At 43.8% G+C, this 14,641-nt stretch overlaps 1 protein-coding gene across 5 annotated transcripts in view; it reads right to left on the bottom strand.

Annotated features, from left to right (window-relative positions):
- Window positions 1-14,641, bottom strand: part of NCALD (neurocalcin delta) — a 64,609-nt gene that overhangs the window by 18,862 nt on the left and 31,106 nt on the right. For all 5 annotated transcript variants that reach the window (XM_083517461.1, XM_083517460.1, XM_083517464.1 and 2 more), the window contains exon 2: window positions 385-781. In XM_083517461.1, the coding sequence (XP_083373587.1) occupies window positions 385-762 (378 nt within the window). In that variant the 5' untranslated portion in view covers window positions 763-781. The remainder of the gene's footprint in view (window positions 1-384; window positions 782-14,641) is intronic.

Genomic DNA, 14,641 nt, shown 5'->3' with positions numbered 1-14,641 from the left:
ACAGATCATGAAGCTGAGGCTCCAATACTTTGGCCACCTCATGAGAAGAGAAGACTCCATGGAAAAGACCCTGATGTTGGGAAAGATGGAGGGCACAAGGAGAAGGGGACGACAGAGGACGAGATGGTTGGATGGTGTTCTCAAAGCTACCAGAATGAGTTTGACCAAACTGCGGGAGGCAGTGGAAGACTGGAGCGCCTGGCGTGCTCTGGTCCATGGGGTCACGAAGAGTCGGACACGACTAAACAACTAAACAACAACAAAAACCTATGGAAGACCAAGCATACTGAAGGCTTTATTGCTCAATCATTGTTCATTAAGCGGCATTCTTTCTTTCTTTTTCTTTTTGAAGGAAAGAACAAACATCTTGGAAGTAACACCTACCTGAACTATTTCCAACATCTCCGCCTTGCTGATGTAGCCGTTTCCATCCAGGTCATACATGCTGAATGCCCATTTCAGCTTCTGCTCCAGTTTCCCTCGGGATGTTACGCTCAAGGCAATGATAAATTCTCTGAAGTCTATCGTTCCGTCGCCGTTCGCATCAAACGTGCGGAAGACGTGTTCGGCAAATTTAGAAGCGTCCCCGTAAGGGAAAAAATTCCCATAGATTTTCTTAAACTCCTCCATGGACAAATGTCCGCTTGGACAGTCTCTCAGAAAGCCTTTGTACCATTCCTGGATTTCGTGTTCTGTAAAATCTGTGCTTTCTAGCAAATCCTGCATGACTTCGGGGCGCAACTTGCTGTTCTGTTTCCCCATGTTGGAGTCGGGATCTTATCTAAGGAAGGGAGGTGGAGAAAAAAGCAAGTTAATGAATTGCTTACAAAACCAGAGGCCGGTGATGAACTTTGTGGGCCTTCAAACCGTCTGATAAAGGGTTGATTTGCTGCTGTGAATTAACAGTTTTGTTGAACCAGCTCAGGGTGCGCAATGGTGTAGCATTTCAAGCCAGGATCTCAAAGACACCTATGTCTGCAAATGAAGACAAGCCGACCTTCATTGCTGGCTATTTCCCCTCGCCACTTCAGGAGACTTGGGTGGGGGCATGAGAGGTTGCAGTAGGAAGCAGCTGGGGATGTCCTGGTGCCTACAAGGAAAGCACCATGTATTGCAAGGGGACCACACTTCAATTAATGATTGATTGCAAAATATGGCACATTGCAAGTTCCTGTATAATACAATGATATAGCAGTGTATCTGAAGAAGTGTGCATGCACACGAAAGCTCATACCTAGAACTAACTCAGTTGGTCTTTAAGGTGCTACTGGAAGAAATTTTTTTTTATAATGATATAGGAGGCTTCAATAAAATACTAGCTTTAAAAACTGAATAAACTCAGGCCTGCCACCAAGATTTCCCCACTGGTCATTTGAATCAATGCGCAAAATTCTGCCTCTCAGCCTCTCTGGCCAAATAGCTGTGCCCCGCCCCCCTTTCTGCTTTCTTCATACAAGAAGATGAAATTTCTTGAGGCGAGGGCCTGGGCAAGTCAGGACCAGCCCAACTATCAAGGCCTTGAAGTTGCCCATCAACAGCTAGACCCTGGACAGCAGACTGAGTTGTCAGCCGGTGAGATTTCCTCACTACAATGGAACGTTGTATTTCTGTTTAAACTACAGTGGTACCTCGGGTTAAGAACTTAATTTGTTCTGGAGGTCCTTTCTTAACCTGAAACTGTTCTTAACCTGAAAGTGTTCTCAACCTGAGGTACCACTTTAGCTAATGGGGCCTCTCGCTGCCACCACCGCACGATTTCTGTTCTCATCCTGAAGCAAAGTTCTTAACCCGAGGTAATATTTCTGGGTTAGCGGAGTCTGTAACCTGAAGCGTCTGTAACCCGAGGTACCACTGTACTGCACTTATTTCCAAGTTTGCATTTGTACATATAAATCAGCACACACACCTTTTATGCAAATCTGCGTCTTCTGTCGTCCTCCATTTTTGGAGTTTCAAAAGTGGCTGAATGTCATGCTGAGATCCCTGTATTGCAGGGGGTTGGACTAGATGACCCTTGGATACCTTCCAACCCCTCGATTCTATGATTTAGTGGTAGAACATGGCCTTTGCATGCAAGAGGTTCTTGGTTGAATCCGCAGCAGCTCCAAGCAGAAGTGGGGAAGATTTCCACTGGAAATCTTGGAGGGCCACTGCCAGTCACTGCAAAGTTTGTAAATAATGCTGAGCTGGGTGGTGGACCAGTTGTCTGACTCAAAATTTAAGCAGTTTCTTCCTATGCTCTTTTGTCAGCTATATAAATTATTGCAAAATCATACTAAGCACCAATTGGTCTAGCAATACTAATCTGCTGTAAAAATTACATTTCCACTGTAGAATGTGGAATGTTATTTCAAATACCAATACCAAGATTATGTTCTTCATCAGGCTCCTATAAATATTACAGTCAGAAGCTCATGAGATTACTTTTTTCTTATGCATAATTCTTTTAAGGTAGAAATCAAAGTTATGGGATGTCATTAGGGCAGAAGATTAAGGATTAAACATGAAATGTATTTTTCATTCCCTGCATATCCCTCTTGGGTCAGGTTTCAAAACCAATTAGTAGCTATAAATTGGTTTAGGCAATATTCTTTAAAAATCTCTTTTTTAAAAAGCCCAGCCAATAAGAAGTATAGGATTGATAAAACTGGAAAGCCTTTTTTCCTTAAATTAACCATTATATACCCAAATGCAGCTCTAATATCCATTTTTTTCAATTAAATTATCAGACCTACTTCCATCGAAAGAAAATTGCTACACCCACGTTGCAAAATGGGTCCAGCAAAGAGCAGTGCCGTCAGCCATTAAACATTGTTTCAGAAGCCAAACTCCTTGCATTAAAGGGCAGTTTAATTAATTTTCCAAAGAGCTCCAAAAACAGGACACTTAGAAAGTGCCCTTCGATTCCATTGTTGTTGTTGTTGTTTTTAAAAAACACAACAACATTCCTTTGGATACCGATTATTCCCCAGTAATTAGGTTTGCCATCTCTCAGGAGATAACTACCTTATGGAATACAGTGGTACCTTGGGTTAAGAACTTAATTCGTTCTGGAGGTCCGTTCTTAAGCTGACTGTTCTTAACCTGAAGCACCACTTTAGCTAATGGGGCCTCCCGCTGCCACCGCGTCATCGGAGCATGATTTCTGTTCTCATTCTGAAGCAAAGTTCTTAACCCGAGGTACTATTTCTGGGTTAGTGGAGTCTGTAACATGAAGTGTCTGTAACATGAAGCACCTGTAACCCAAGGTACCAATGTACTCCCCCCCCCCCCGTGATCAGAAAAAAAATGAATTGGACAAATGAATGCCACAAATTGTGTATTAAAAGCACATTTATAATTAAATCTATTTTAAAGTGGGGACTATCAGCAAGTTGTGTACATGTGACTCTGAAGGCAAAAACACTGAATTGCCCCCACCCAGCAGACCTTTTATTTTTCATTCCATAAATATCCCACCTTTCCTCCAAACCTGTGAGGTGGGGTAGCCTGAGAAGTGGCGACTGGTCTATGGTCACTGAGATAATTTCATGGCCAATTGCAGCCTAGGAGTTGCAGTACGACACGTTAAGCTACACCACACCAACTCTTACTGGGTTTTTAATTTTTATTTATTTGATTTTAGTATGTGAGGGCAGGCTCAAGAAATCTAGGAAATGTTGTGTGCTAAAAATCTGTCTTTATTGGCCTTCCCTGCTTGCAGCAAAACTCTCACATCTGTCTAACTTTTTTATCTCCACTTGAGCACTCGGTCACTACCATGGGGGGTCTCACTCAGCAACCCTTCCTTACAACAACTGGATTGACTCTCAAAGCAGCTCTTGTCATAGCCTCTGGCCTCAATTCCCCCCCCCCTTTGGCTCAGAGGAATACTCAGAGGGGAGGAGGCATCACCCATAACCCCCCTGCCCTCATTCTAGGATTCTAGGTCAGAGGACAGACTTCACCTTGGGCTGCCATACATCGGGGATTTCCCAGATATATCCGGGATTCATCCTTCGGAAAACCCGGACGTATTGGAACCCATGTTGGAAGTGTTGATATTTTGGCGAATTTCCTTAAAAATAGCTCAAAAACTTCATTTTTGGGGGGAGATTTAAAGCTCAACAACTTTTGCGTCAGGGTTTTCACTTTTTGAAATATGGCAACCCTACTTTACACTTGAGTCTTCAAACCCAGAGGACACCCAACCCAATGCAATCCTCATTGCTCCCACACTGTCTGGGCCAAAAGCTAGAGAACCGGGCAATGGACCTTTAAGAAACAGAAAGGTCCTCAGAAGGGGTGCAGTTGACAGCAGGTACAGACCAGCTGACACTGGTGAGGCCTCTCCATGCTACTGAGGTATCAGTTCTCAGTGGGTGAGTTTCAGCCAAAGTGACCTACATAGGATCTGGACAGATAGAGCTCTGCTGGTTGTGATCGGGCACAGCCTACCTTGGCTTGACTCTGTTCTCCTGGATGTGACCTGCTTGCCGTTCCAGTAAGTGCCACAGCTTCAATCGAGGCTCTCCTGGATGCCTTAAGCTAAGCTAGGACAGGGCAGGTGTGCCTACTATGCAGTGCATTTCTCCAACCAAAAAACTGAGCAGCAAAGGAAGGAAACACGAGGAAACCAAATGCCAAGTTTCAGCAGAACCTACCTCCCAGGGACAGCTCAGGTAACCCACTACAAAAGGCAAGAAGGAAAACAATGGGCGTAGACATAAACCTAAAGTAACCTGCTACCTCCGCTTGTGCATCCCTCCAATGTTGTGCTTAATCAGGACGAGAGCCCAAAGACCAATGGCCGGCCCTCTCATAAGGCAGAGTCAGGGGGTTGCTTCAGGCAGCAGATCTTGCGGGACAGGGAGGGGCAATGTGAGAAGATAGCATTTCTCTGCCCCCTGAGCTGCCGTGTTACTCTCAGAAAGAGAAACCCCACAACCAGTGTCAAAATCAGATTCAACTGCCAACCCAACAATCTTCTGTATCTGAAATAAGGGTGCTGTCTCATTCTGCGTCTCAGGCAGAGGGCTTTTGAAGATAGAACCATATTCTGCCAAAGTGTTTCTCAAACGTGGGTCCCCAGCTGTTGTTGGACTACAACTCCCATCATCCCCAGCTAGAAAGGCTAGTAGCCAGGGATGATGGGAGTTGTAGTCCAACAACAGCTGGGGACCCAAGTTTGAGAAACACTGCCTAGGATCACAGATTGCCTGCTTGAAAAGGCAAATTGCTCAGCCGATCTGACCCCTCCTTCCAGGAGCTCATGGCCACACTGAACACAAGCCTCTCACCACAGCCACTTACGACACAGTTGCACTAAGGTGTTCTCGTTAACTTTAGCTCCAGAGATCATCACAGCTAGTGCACCAGGCATTTGGAGACAGGCATAGTTCTCTGACTGAGCTCCACAGCATACAATCAAGAACCATATTTAGTTATCACAGGGGTAGTCAATGTGGCGCCTTCCCAGGTATTGTTGAATGGCTGTTCCCATCATCCCAACCCACTAGCCATGCTGGCTGTGGCTGATGGGAGTTGTAGTCCACAAAATCTGGAGAGAACCAGATACCGAGTCACTGTGTGAGCAGGTCATCAGGAAAAAGGCACAGACAGGAATCCAGCAAATCACTGCCCTTGCATCACCTCTGGATTGATCCTCTGAAGCATTTTGCTCTGTGGTGACAACTGCACATCTCCTTTGGACCCCAACAGTTTGTTGGGTGAGTGTGTGTAGGATATTCCCCTTCTACTTCCCCTTCCAAAATACTTGCAGTTCCCTTGTAGAACTAGACTAGGCAATGCCGTACATAATGAGGGTTTTGGCGGTAGCATTCACTGCTTTGTACTTAATTGCCTTGAGCTGCTTAATGATGCTCAACATGGCTTCCCTGTTCAAATGATGCACCTAGCGACATCAATATATTTCCCTCTCAAACAGCTTCTTCCGTTCTCTCCCAATAGCTTCTAATTCTGATGTCTCCGGGACTTGATCGTTAATGCAGACTCACTCCAACAGCACACAGTCAATGCTCTCTGCATCTCATCATGTACTGTACATTGAGCCACTGCACACCACACTCTCTCGCTCTCCGAGGTAGGAAGGTGCATTTGACAATTAACACTGCGAACCAGTCCAAAAGAATGTGTGTCAATAATTCACAACAGGCTATCGGAGTAAATTTCAAGCTCTCCAGTTTCCTCTCTCATTCTCTATCTTGTCGCTGTTCATACGCTCAGGGTATTATTACCTTTAGCAGCTGCTCACTTCTGTTTCAGGGAGGGGCACTCAACCAAAGCACAGCTAACAAACTGGAAACAATGTCTGGCGAGGCTTCCCAAGACTTAATGTTTCAGTCCATTACAAGCACTTCAGATCCACTCCAGAATTTCCACTGGAGTTTAAGGGGTCTCCTTAATTTCCAGCCTGGTGTTTTCAGAGGAGAATTTAGCTTGCTTATGGAAAAAGTGCTTTTAACAAAGGCAAAATCTCGTAATATATTGAAAGCCTTTACTTTAAATGTTCTACTTCTAACATGAGACATGGGTGGCGCTGTGGTCTAAACCACTGAGCCTCTTGGGCTTCCCAATCAGGAGGTCAGGGGTTCGAATCCCTGCAACGAGGTAAGCTCCTGTTGCTCTGTCCCAGCTCCTGTTAACCTAGCAGTTCGAAAGCACCCCAAAAAGTGCAAGTAGATAAATAGGTACCACTCTGGCAGGAAGGTAAACGGTGTTTCCGTGCGCTGCTCTGGTTTCAGTGTACTGTTGTGCCAGAAGCGGCTTAGTCAAGCTGGCCACATGACCCAGAAAAACTGTCTACAGAGCAGACAAACAATGGCTCCCTCGGCCTGTAAAGCGAGATGAGCGCTGCAACCCCAGAGTTGTTTGCGATTGGACTTTACTGTCAGGGGTCCTTTACCTTTTTACTTCTAGCACTGCTTTTATTACACCGGCAATGCCCATGCATTCCTAGTGGCAAGTCTTTCTCCCACCACAAGTGGCAAACAAGAAGCATTTGCTATGGATGAAAAACAAGCAGATTGACAACACCACCAGAAGAAAGAAAAAAAACATTTGGGACTCCAACCCCCATGGTGGCCGGCAACACGGGAGATATAAGGCAGGCTACAACGATAATCCTACTCGCGGTGGTCCCATTTGAATCAACCAACATGACTTAACGTAGGTCCATTAATTTCAGTAGCTCTGCTCTGAGCAAAGTTTAGGAGGATTTATGAATTGTACCCAACTAGCGTTTTGTTCCTATTAGCCTATAGTGAAGGCATCATCGTCCTCATAATTGCAATGTTTTGAGTATTATTTGTGCCAGCATAGCAGCAACTTGCCTCACTGCACATAACCCCAACAAAAAAAATCCATCATCTGAAGCTTCCTGCCATATGTTGCATGGAATGTTACCATCATTCCCCATCTTATTCCAATACAGGAATATTGTATTACACGTGCTATACTTGTGCATGGCCGATTTTAAGAGGGTTGCTGCTAAATAAATAAATAGATGGGAGACTGCACACCGTCCCTTGATGGGCCTGCTGCCTAGAAGTTGCTCTCAGCTGCTCACTTGCTGTGATGGAAGGGAAGCTCAGGGCCCAGACGCCTCAAAAAATATATTCAGGGGCTCAAAACTGCCTCTGCCCCTAGGAGTCGACAGCCCTGCACGAGCATTACTTCTGAGCAGGGTCCCTGTTTTCCAGATTTCTGAACTGGTGTAGGATTTCCTTTCTTGGTGCTTGGTAGGACAATACAATGGCTGAGCTTGCCAAGTAGTAATAAAATATTGTCTGTGTTTTCCCAATATTTCCTACCCTAGACATTTAGGTAACGGCACAATATGAACCAAGCGTGCGGGCAGCTACACTGCCAGAAGGGCAAGAAATGCCACACTGTGGGTGAACTACATTTTAGAAAAGCTAAAATGTGTTCTTAAAATTAAGACTTAAAAAACAAACAAAACTCTGGCAGTAATTCACATCATGCAAAGAATTCCCCCCTTATAGCTCCAATGAAATGCTAGGAAGTAAGACAGTAACATCATATAAAGGAAGAAAGATTCTCCACTCAGTAAAAGTGTGCCTGTTTACCGTTCCTCTGGGCAGGGACTGTGTTGCTACGATGAAATTGCACATTGTTATTTGCTCATGTTGGCTCACGCTGTGCACAACCTAAAAGCAAACCTTCCCCCCACCCTCAGCTCCCAAGTCTTTGTCCTTTAAAAAAGAAGGGGAAAAAGAGGATAGTTCAAACAGGAGCAGCTGCACACATCCATCTTCTTTTTTTAACCAGCTTAGGGATGTTTATGGATTCCAACATCAAAAGAGAAGCCTTTGTCCCTTTAGATATACTCTGGCATGGATGTGCTACAGCTGCTCTATGCTGTCTCTTACTTCTCCTTATCATTCTTTTGTGCTCTCCTGGCTGGGGAACAGAAGCACCAGCAGGGCTTTCATCAGCGGGGAGGATGCGACTTTAGAATCAGGATATACCACCTGAGTACCGTGTAGCAAAGAGTTTTCAGACTTCACGGATGCAGGTACACAGGGTGGTATTTAATGCTAGTCCTACTCAGAACAGTTAATGGACCTGACTAACTTACGCTCATTAATTTCGGTGGGTCAGCTCTGAATACAACCCATAGAATGCTTCCAGATGAAACGCATATTGATTGGTTTTGCACAAAATCTGCAGAGGATTATACAGTGGTACATCGGGTTAAGTACTTAATTCGTTCCGGAGGTCCGTTCTTAACCTGAAGCTGTTCTTAACCTGAAGCACCACTTTAGCTAATGGGACCTCCTGCTGCTGCCGCACCACCGGAGCACGATTTTTGTTCTTATCCTGAAGCAAAGTTCTTAACCTGAGGTAATATTTCTGGGTTAGCAGAGTCTGTAATCTGAAGCGTATGTAACCCGAGGTACCACTGCACCATGTTTGCACTCAAGCATAGGTGCTGGCTCCTAGGGGCTGAGGCAGTTTCATCCCCCCCCCATATTTTTTAGGGATCCAGGCTCCATCAATATTCAGAGGATGTTGCGTCACGACGCATCAGCCCCCGCTAGTCCTCTGGAGAAGCTGGTGCCCCTGCCCTCAGGTGGCTGTCATCTTGCACTTTCCATTGTAGTCCCCCCACCCCCCGTTACGGATAGGCTACAGCAATTTAAAAATACAATATTAAACATTGGGAGGTATTAAGCTAAGGTTTACTCAGGAGCCAACTGAAATTAATAGAGCTACCTTCTTCATGTCTGCTCATTTTAGTGGGTCTACTCTGATTAAAACTTTGAACACCCATTATTTCCGTTGCTCACTATATTATTTCATTCATGGCTATAATATTACAGTTGGATATGGCAGGATGGCAATACTCTGCAACTTAGACATCCACCAGCTCATTTCAACTCATTGTAAATCCCATTCATGCATTGCTGGTACTGATGCACCAAGCACTAGCAAAACAGGCCACCTCACAATGTAAGTTTATTGCCCACTAAATTTGTTAAAGCCTAACATGCACATTGATTTCTTGCTGTTGTAGATATTACCACAGCCTTGCTGAAATGGTCTCATGAAATACTCCAGAAATGATTGGGGGTAGGAATCAAAATGAATTTCTGCAGGGAGAGGGGAAGTTCTCCCAGCAGCAGTGGCATAAGTTTCCCCCTCCCTTTTTATGTAGGTTGTCATTCTTTTTTTACAGCAAATGTATTGTCACCACGTCCTCTATTTTGCATCATCCAAAAGGGCCAAAACCAAGCATCGTTCTGGGGTATCGGAAGGGAGGTGAATAGCAACCACCACACAAAAAATGGCGTGGAATTTTCAAAGGAATATTCTGTATAGCGTGGTTTTTCTTTTTCAAGCAGGTAAGCAATTTTCTCAGAAGAACGTCGTCTTCTGAGCAATTTCAGCTCCTCCCTAATCTCCACATAATTTTAACAGTGTTTTCATTTTTGTTAGATGAAAATCTAGACTCTGCAGCTAACTGATGGAGATTGAATCCATTTTCGAGATTTCAAAGTAAATATAAGAAACAGTCTCTAAAGGACTGCCAGCGTAAAAGACACATAGTGGAGTCAACTTTTGTGGGCTAGATGAAATTTCCTTGAATGCATGAAGTGTTATAGACAGATACACACACACACACACACACACACACACACACACACACCTTAAGGTTACTCAAACCATTTTTTATTTTTTGTAAATTCCAATGTGAATCGGCCTGAGCTATACCTCCTGGACTCCTAACCCGTGGATCAGAATACAGCTGCTACCCTGTAGACTCTGCGCTTCTCTGAATTTTGTTATGCAATTCTCGGCTCAGAATAAATGTACCAAAACGCGTATAAAATGTATATAAGGATTACATTACATTTAGAAATGCTTACTTTGTGAGAACAGTTATTTAAACAATGACAGTACTGTAGTACTAATAATATTCAAATTATGTATTTCCACAGATTATACGAATAAATCAAACTTACGAATGAAAAAACATGGATCAGAAATTGTCATCCTGCCAGCATGTGTGTGTGTGATCTCAAATGATATACAGTGGATGCTCGGGTTGCAGACGTGATCCGTGCAGGAAGCATGTCCGCAACCCGCAGCGTCGCGTCTGTGCACACGCGGATCGCAATTCGGCGCTTCTGCACATGCGCAAAGTGCGATTTAGCACTTCTGCGCAAGTGCCAAAACCTGGATGTAACCCGTTCCAGTACTTCCAGGTTTGGCGCGTTGCGCGACCCGAAATCGCGCAACCCAAAGCGTCTGTAACCTGAGGTATGACTGGCCCTATCCATAGAATGAGGAGCTGTTCGTTGTTGCAGGAGTTCCATGGGATAAACTTAGCAAAATATTGATATGCCTCTTTTTCAACTGTGCAATCTTCAAAGCACAGACAGTTTAATTATTTTTCAACCATAACTTTTAATGCTTTTAGCCATGTGCGTTTTAATTTTTGTGAGCTGCCTTGAGTCCTGGTTATGGGGAGAAAGGTGGGATATATTCAAAATAAAAAACCCCAAAGACTCCAATCATAAAAAACACAACAAATTTAGCAGCAGCTAAATTAGTGCTGTGGCATTAAAACGAAGTTGAACCCCCCCCCCCAAAAAAAAACAGAATTTAAGACCCAAGCAGCAAGAACATTGCAATGTCTAAAGGAAATCTATGTGGTCATGTGAATAAACACAAAATGCTTTTCTGTCTCCCGGAGAGCTGGGCTTTAAGATACTAGAAAGTCAGCTGTTTTTATAGAATCTGTTGCTACAGGCATGATCATTACAGGGAACAAAGTGATTGCCGAACCATACTACTATATGATGGAAACTCTGATGGGAACGCGCACAACTTTTGTACTTTCATCTGTTTCGCTAAAGCGCAGGAAAGGCAGGAGAGTTAAGATCACAGCAGGGGAGCTGGCAAAATCCCTCTCCTCATTCCAGCTGGCCATGACTTGTGCCATTCTTTCAAAAGAAGGCTGTGTATCATGGCCACACTGACAGGTGCTTTTAAAAAAAGAAGAAAAAGTGATTCCTTCTGGCTTCTGTGATGGGAAAAACCTAGGAACCTGAATGGCTTTAGACAATTAATTTAGAAAACTCTTCCAAATGACCAAGGATCACATTCCCAAGGGCTCAGGATCCAATACCAGTGGTTCGGCTAAGTAATTGTAGATTCTGGACTTAACGGACTTACAGGGCACATCACCCTCCACCCCTTCAGATGTTAAATGTGTGCTGCTTCACTTGCTTCAAACTGTAGTAAGCTAGCCCCACTGCCCCCAAATCCTGCCCTGATTGGGTTGCCTGAGAAGCCTTTGTCTGACACAGACATACAATCAAAGGCCATTACTCAAAACTTCCTCCCCAATGTAAAAGGAAAAAATTGTAAGGCGCTCTAGGCTTACTGATATTCTGATCTTCATTTTTCCTTCCGGTGCTTAATGATGTCTCAGTTCCTTTGCAGGAGCTGTTGGGTATCAACTGATGCCAACATGTAGCATGTAATCTGCACCGAACCATTAGTTCCTTGCATCAGTCAACCTGGGGAACTCTCAAGAAACCTTCAGGAGAACTGTGCAAGTTCATCTCATAGCACACAAGCCCACAGTTCCATGGTATTCGGAGCCTCTCCATACCTATTCAGTGGCAAGACCAAGCCTACTTAATCATTTCATCTTCTATTTTGCCTGGCTGCAAATCTTAATTTTCATGTGAGTTCACTGTTTCCATTGAACAAAATAAATAAGAGCAAAAGGAGAAGAATAAATAGGTAGACTTCTTTCTTTCGTTCTTTTGTTGCTTTTTCTTCTTTATTGAATTTTAGTTTCAACTTACGCAAAATGAGAGTTTACGCAGAGTTAAATTTGCTGGTGGAATGTAAGCATAAATATTCTGTATATGCTAACTTGATGTTTAATAAATACATTTTTTAAAAATCAAATATTACAAAACAAAATGGCAAGTAATCATAACAGATCAGGTTTGCTTGTAAGATTTCCATTACAGTGGTGCCCCGCAAGACGAATGCCTCGCAAGACGAAAAACCCGCTAGACGAAAGGGTTTTCCGTTTTTCGATGCGCTTCGCAAGACGAATTTCCCTATGGGCTTGCTTCGCAAGACGAAAACGTCTTGCGATTTTTTTCGCTCCCCCCCCCTTTTTCTAAGCCGCTAATAGCCTTTTAGCCGCTAAGCCTTTAATAGCCGCTAAACCGCTAATAGCGCTAAGCCGCTAATAGGGTTGCTTCGCAAGACGGAAAAACCGCTAGACGAAGAGACTCGCGGAACGGATTATTTTCGTCTTGCGAGGCACCACTGTATTGACTGGGGCAAATATGTGAATTACAGGGATTTCCATTTCTGACACAATTCTCTCACATCCGCAGATAGGACAGCAAGAGGCAAACTTGTCATGCAAGCTACACCTGCTGAAATTCCATCTTCTATACAGCCATCCAAGATGCAAGAGCCCTGTCTTTGTATGTCTCTGACCACCTTACATGCGTCTGACAAAACATGCATAGGAGTGCCCTATCAGATTTAAAGATACCTGAGGACACTCTTGATTTTGCTACAACAAATTAATGTGTATATTGTCTTCTGCAAATCGCTAGTATATGAGAGGACTCTTTCAGGAAATGTCCTGTGTTCTGGCCATGAGCTGACACTGGCTCAGAGGGTGTGCTTTAAAAAAAAAAAAAAAATGTAAAAGGACTGAATTGGAAAATCAGCCCAGAACTCTTCACAAATGCACAGCATCGCTGAAGTAAAATTACTGGTGCGTTGACAATAACAATTCATTTGCATGAGCTAAAGCAACAATTTGCACTTTGTGGATGACAATGCCGGATTGTCTAGTTACTGCCCTTAAGCTCTTATTAGTGTTGGTAAAGGGTACACAACTCAGATCACTCTGAAGGCCAATTTGTGTTTGTGCTAACACAACTGCATTAACCATGGGTGCGGGGAGGCATTTTGTTAAATTTTAATCCATTTTATTTATTTATTTTAACCATCTCTCATCCTGAGGGCCCTCTTCTTTCTATATCACTACAGATCTCTCTGAACCTCTCACTGTGGTGTTGTTGTTGTTGTTGTTGTTGTTGTTCTTGTTCTTGTTGTTGTTTTGGCTCGCTCTACTCTGTAGCACTGTATCTTCTTCTCCCTGAACCCCACAGGGACCCCACTGTCTCTTCTGTTCTCAGGTACTGCTCCCACAACTGGCATTCAACCAATGGCCTCTGGACATTTAGCTATCATGGCTAGTGGCTTCTGGAAGCTTTTTCCTCTATTAAAGCTCTCTGAGGCAGCAGCCATCACCACCACATCTTGGCCCTCTCAAAGGTGTTCACAATCTGTGAAGTAATCCACACAAGGGACAACCATAGGGATGAGCATGCTGGCTCCACCTCACCCCCATCTCATCATCTTGGTTGTCCCCCACAAGTTGGTGGGTGACCTTCTGAAGCATGGAAAAGAAGGAGCCTTCCAACCATCTTGGCTCCCTGTGAGTTCCGGAATGTTCCAGGAGCAAGAACATTGCCCTCCAACTTGCAGAAGGCAGTGAAAACAGCAAGGAGACCTGCTAGAGCATGTGACTTCCCCTCACATCATTCTTCTTCACAGATTCTGGATGCCAGATCTGGGCTTTTGTGACAGCAAATTTCACAAATTATCTACATACTGTGTGAAGAACATTTTTTTTTTCCTTCAGCCTCTCTCTGGTACTGTGAGAGAGGAAGAGCAAAGGTTGTGTCTATCAATTTTCTCCACACTATCTATAATTTTTATAAATGATAAGCCTACTTGACTGCTTCAATCTGTAAAACTAAAACTTGGTGTTTATTCAGCACTTGCAATAAATTGATTTTTTTTTTTTTAGTGTGGCAGCTCCTACTCTTTTTAAAAACTAGACAGGCACCTTTGCTATGTGGTTTTTGAAGCCTGCTAAAATCCCTTTTGTCACATGCTTAGACATGTAATTTTGCTGCGTATGTTTCTGGGGGTTTTAAAAAAATTGATCTTGTCTCTTTCCAGGGGCAAGAGTCTTGTTAGAATAAGGTTATAAACTCAAACAAAAAAAGCAGCCGGTGTACCTGGCTGCCTGCGTCTCTCTGCATGGGCCTGTCCACAG

This window comes from Podarcis liolepis, assembly GCF_965112155.1.
Source record: "Podarcis liolepis genome assembly, chromosome: 8".
Classification (NCBI taxonomy): Eukaryota; Metazoa; Chordata; class Lepidosauria; order Squamata; family Lacertidae; genus Podarcis; species Podarcis liolepis.
Note: the sequence above shows the minus strand (reverse complement) of the source record. Positions and strands in the feature narration are given on the sequence as shown.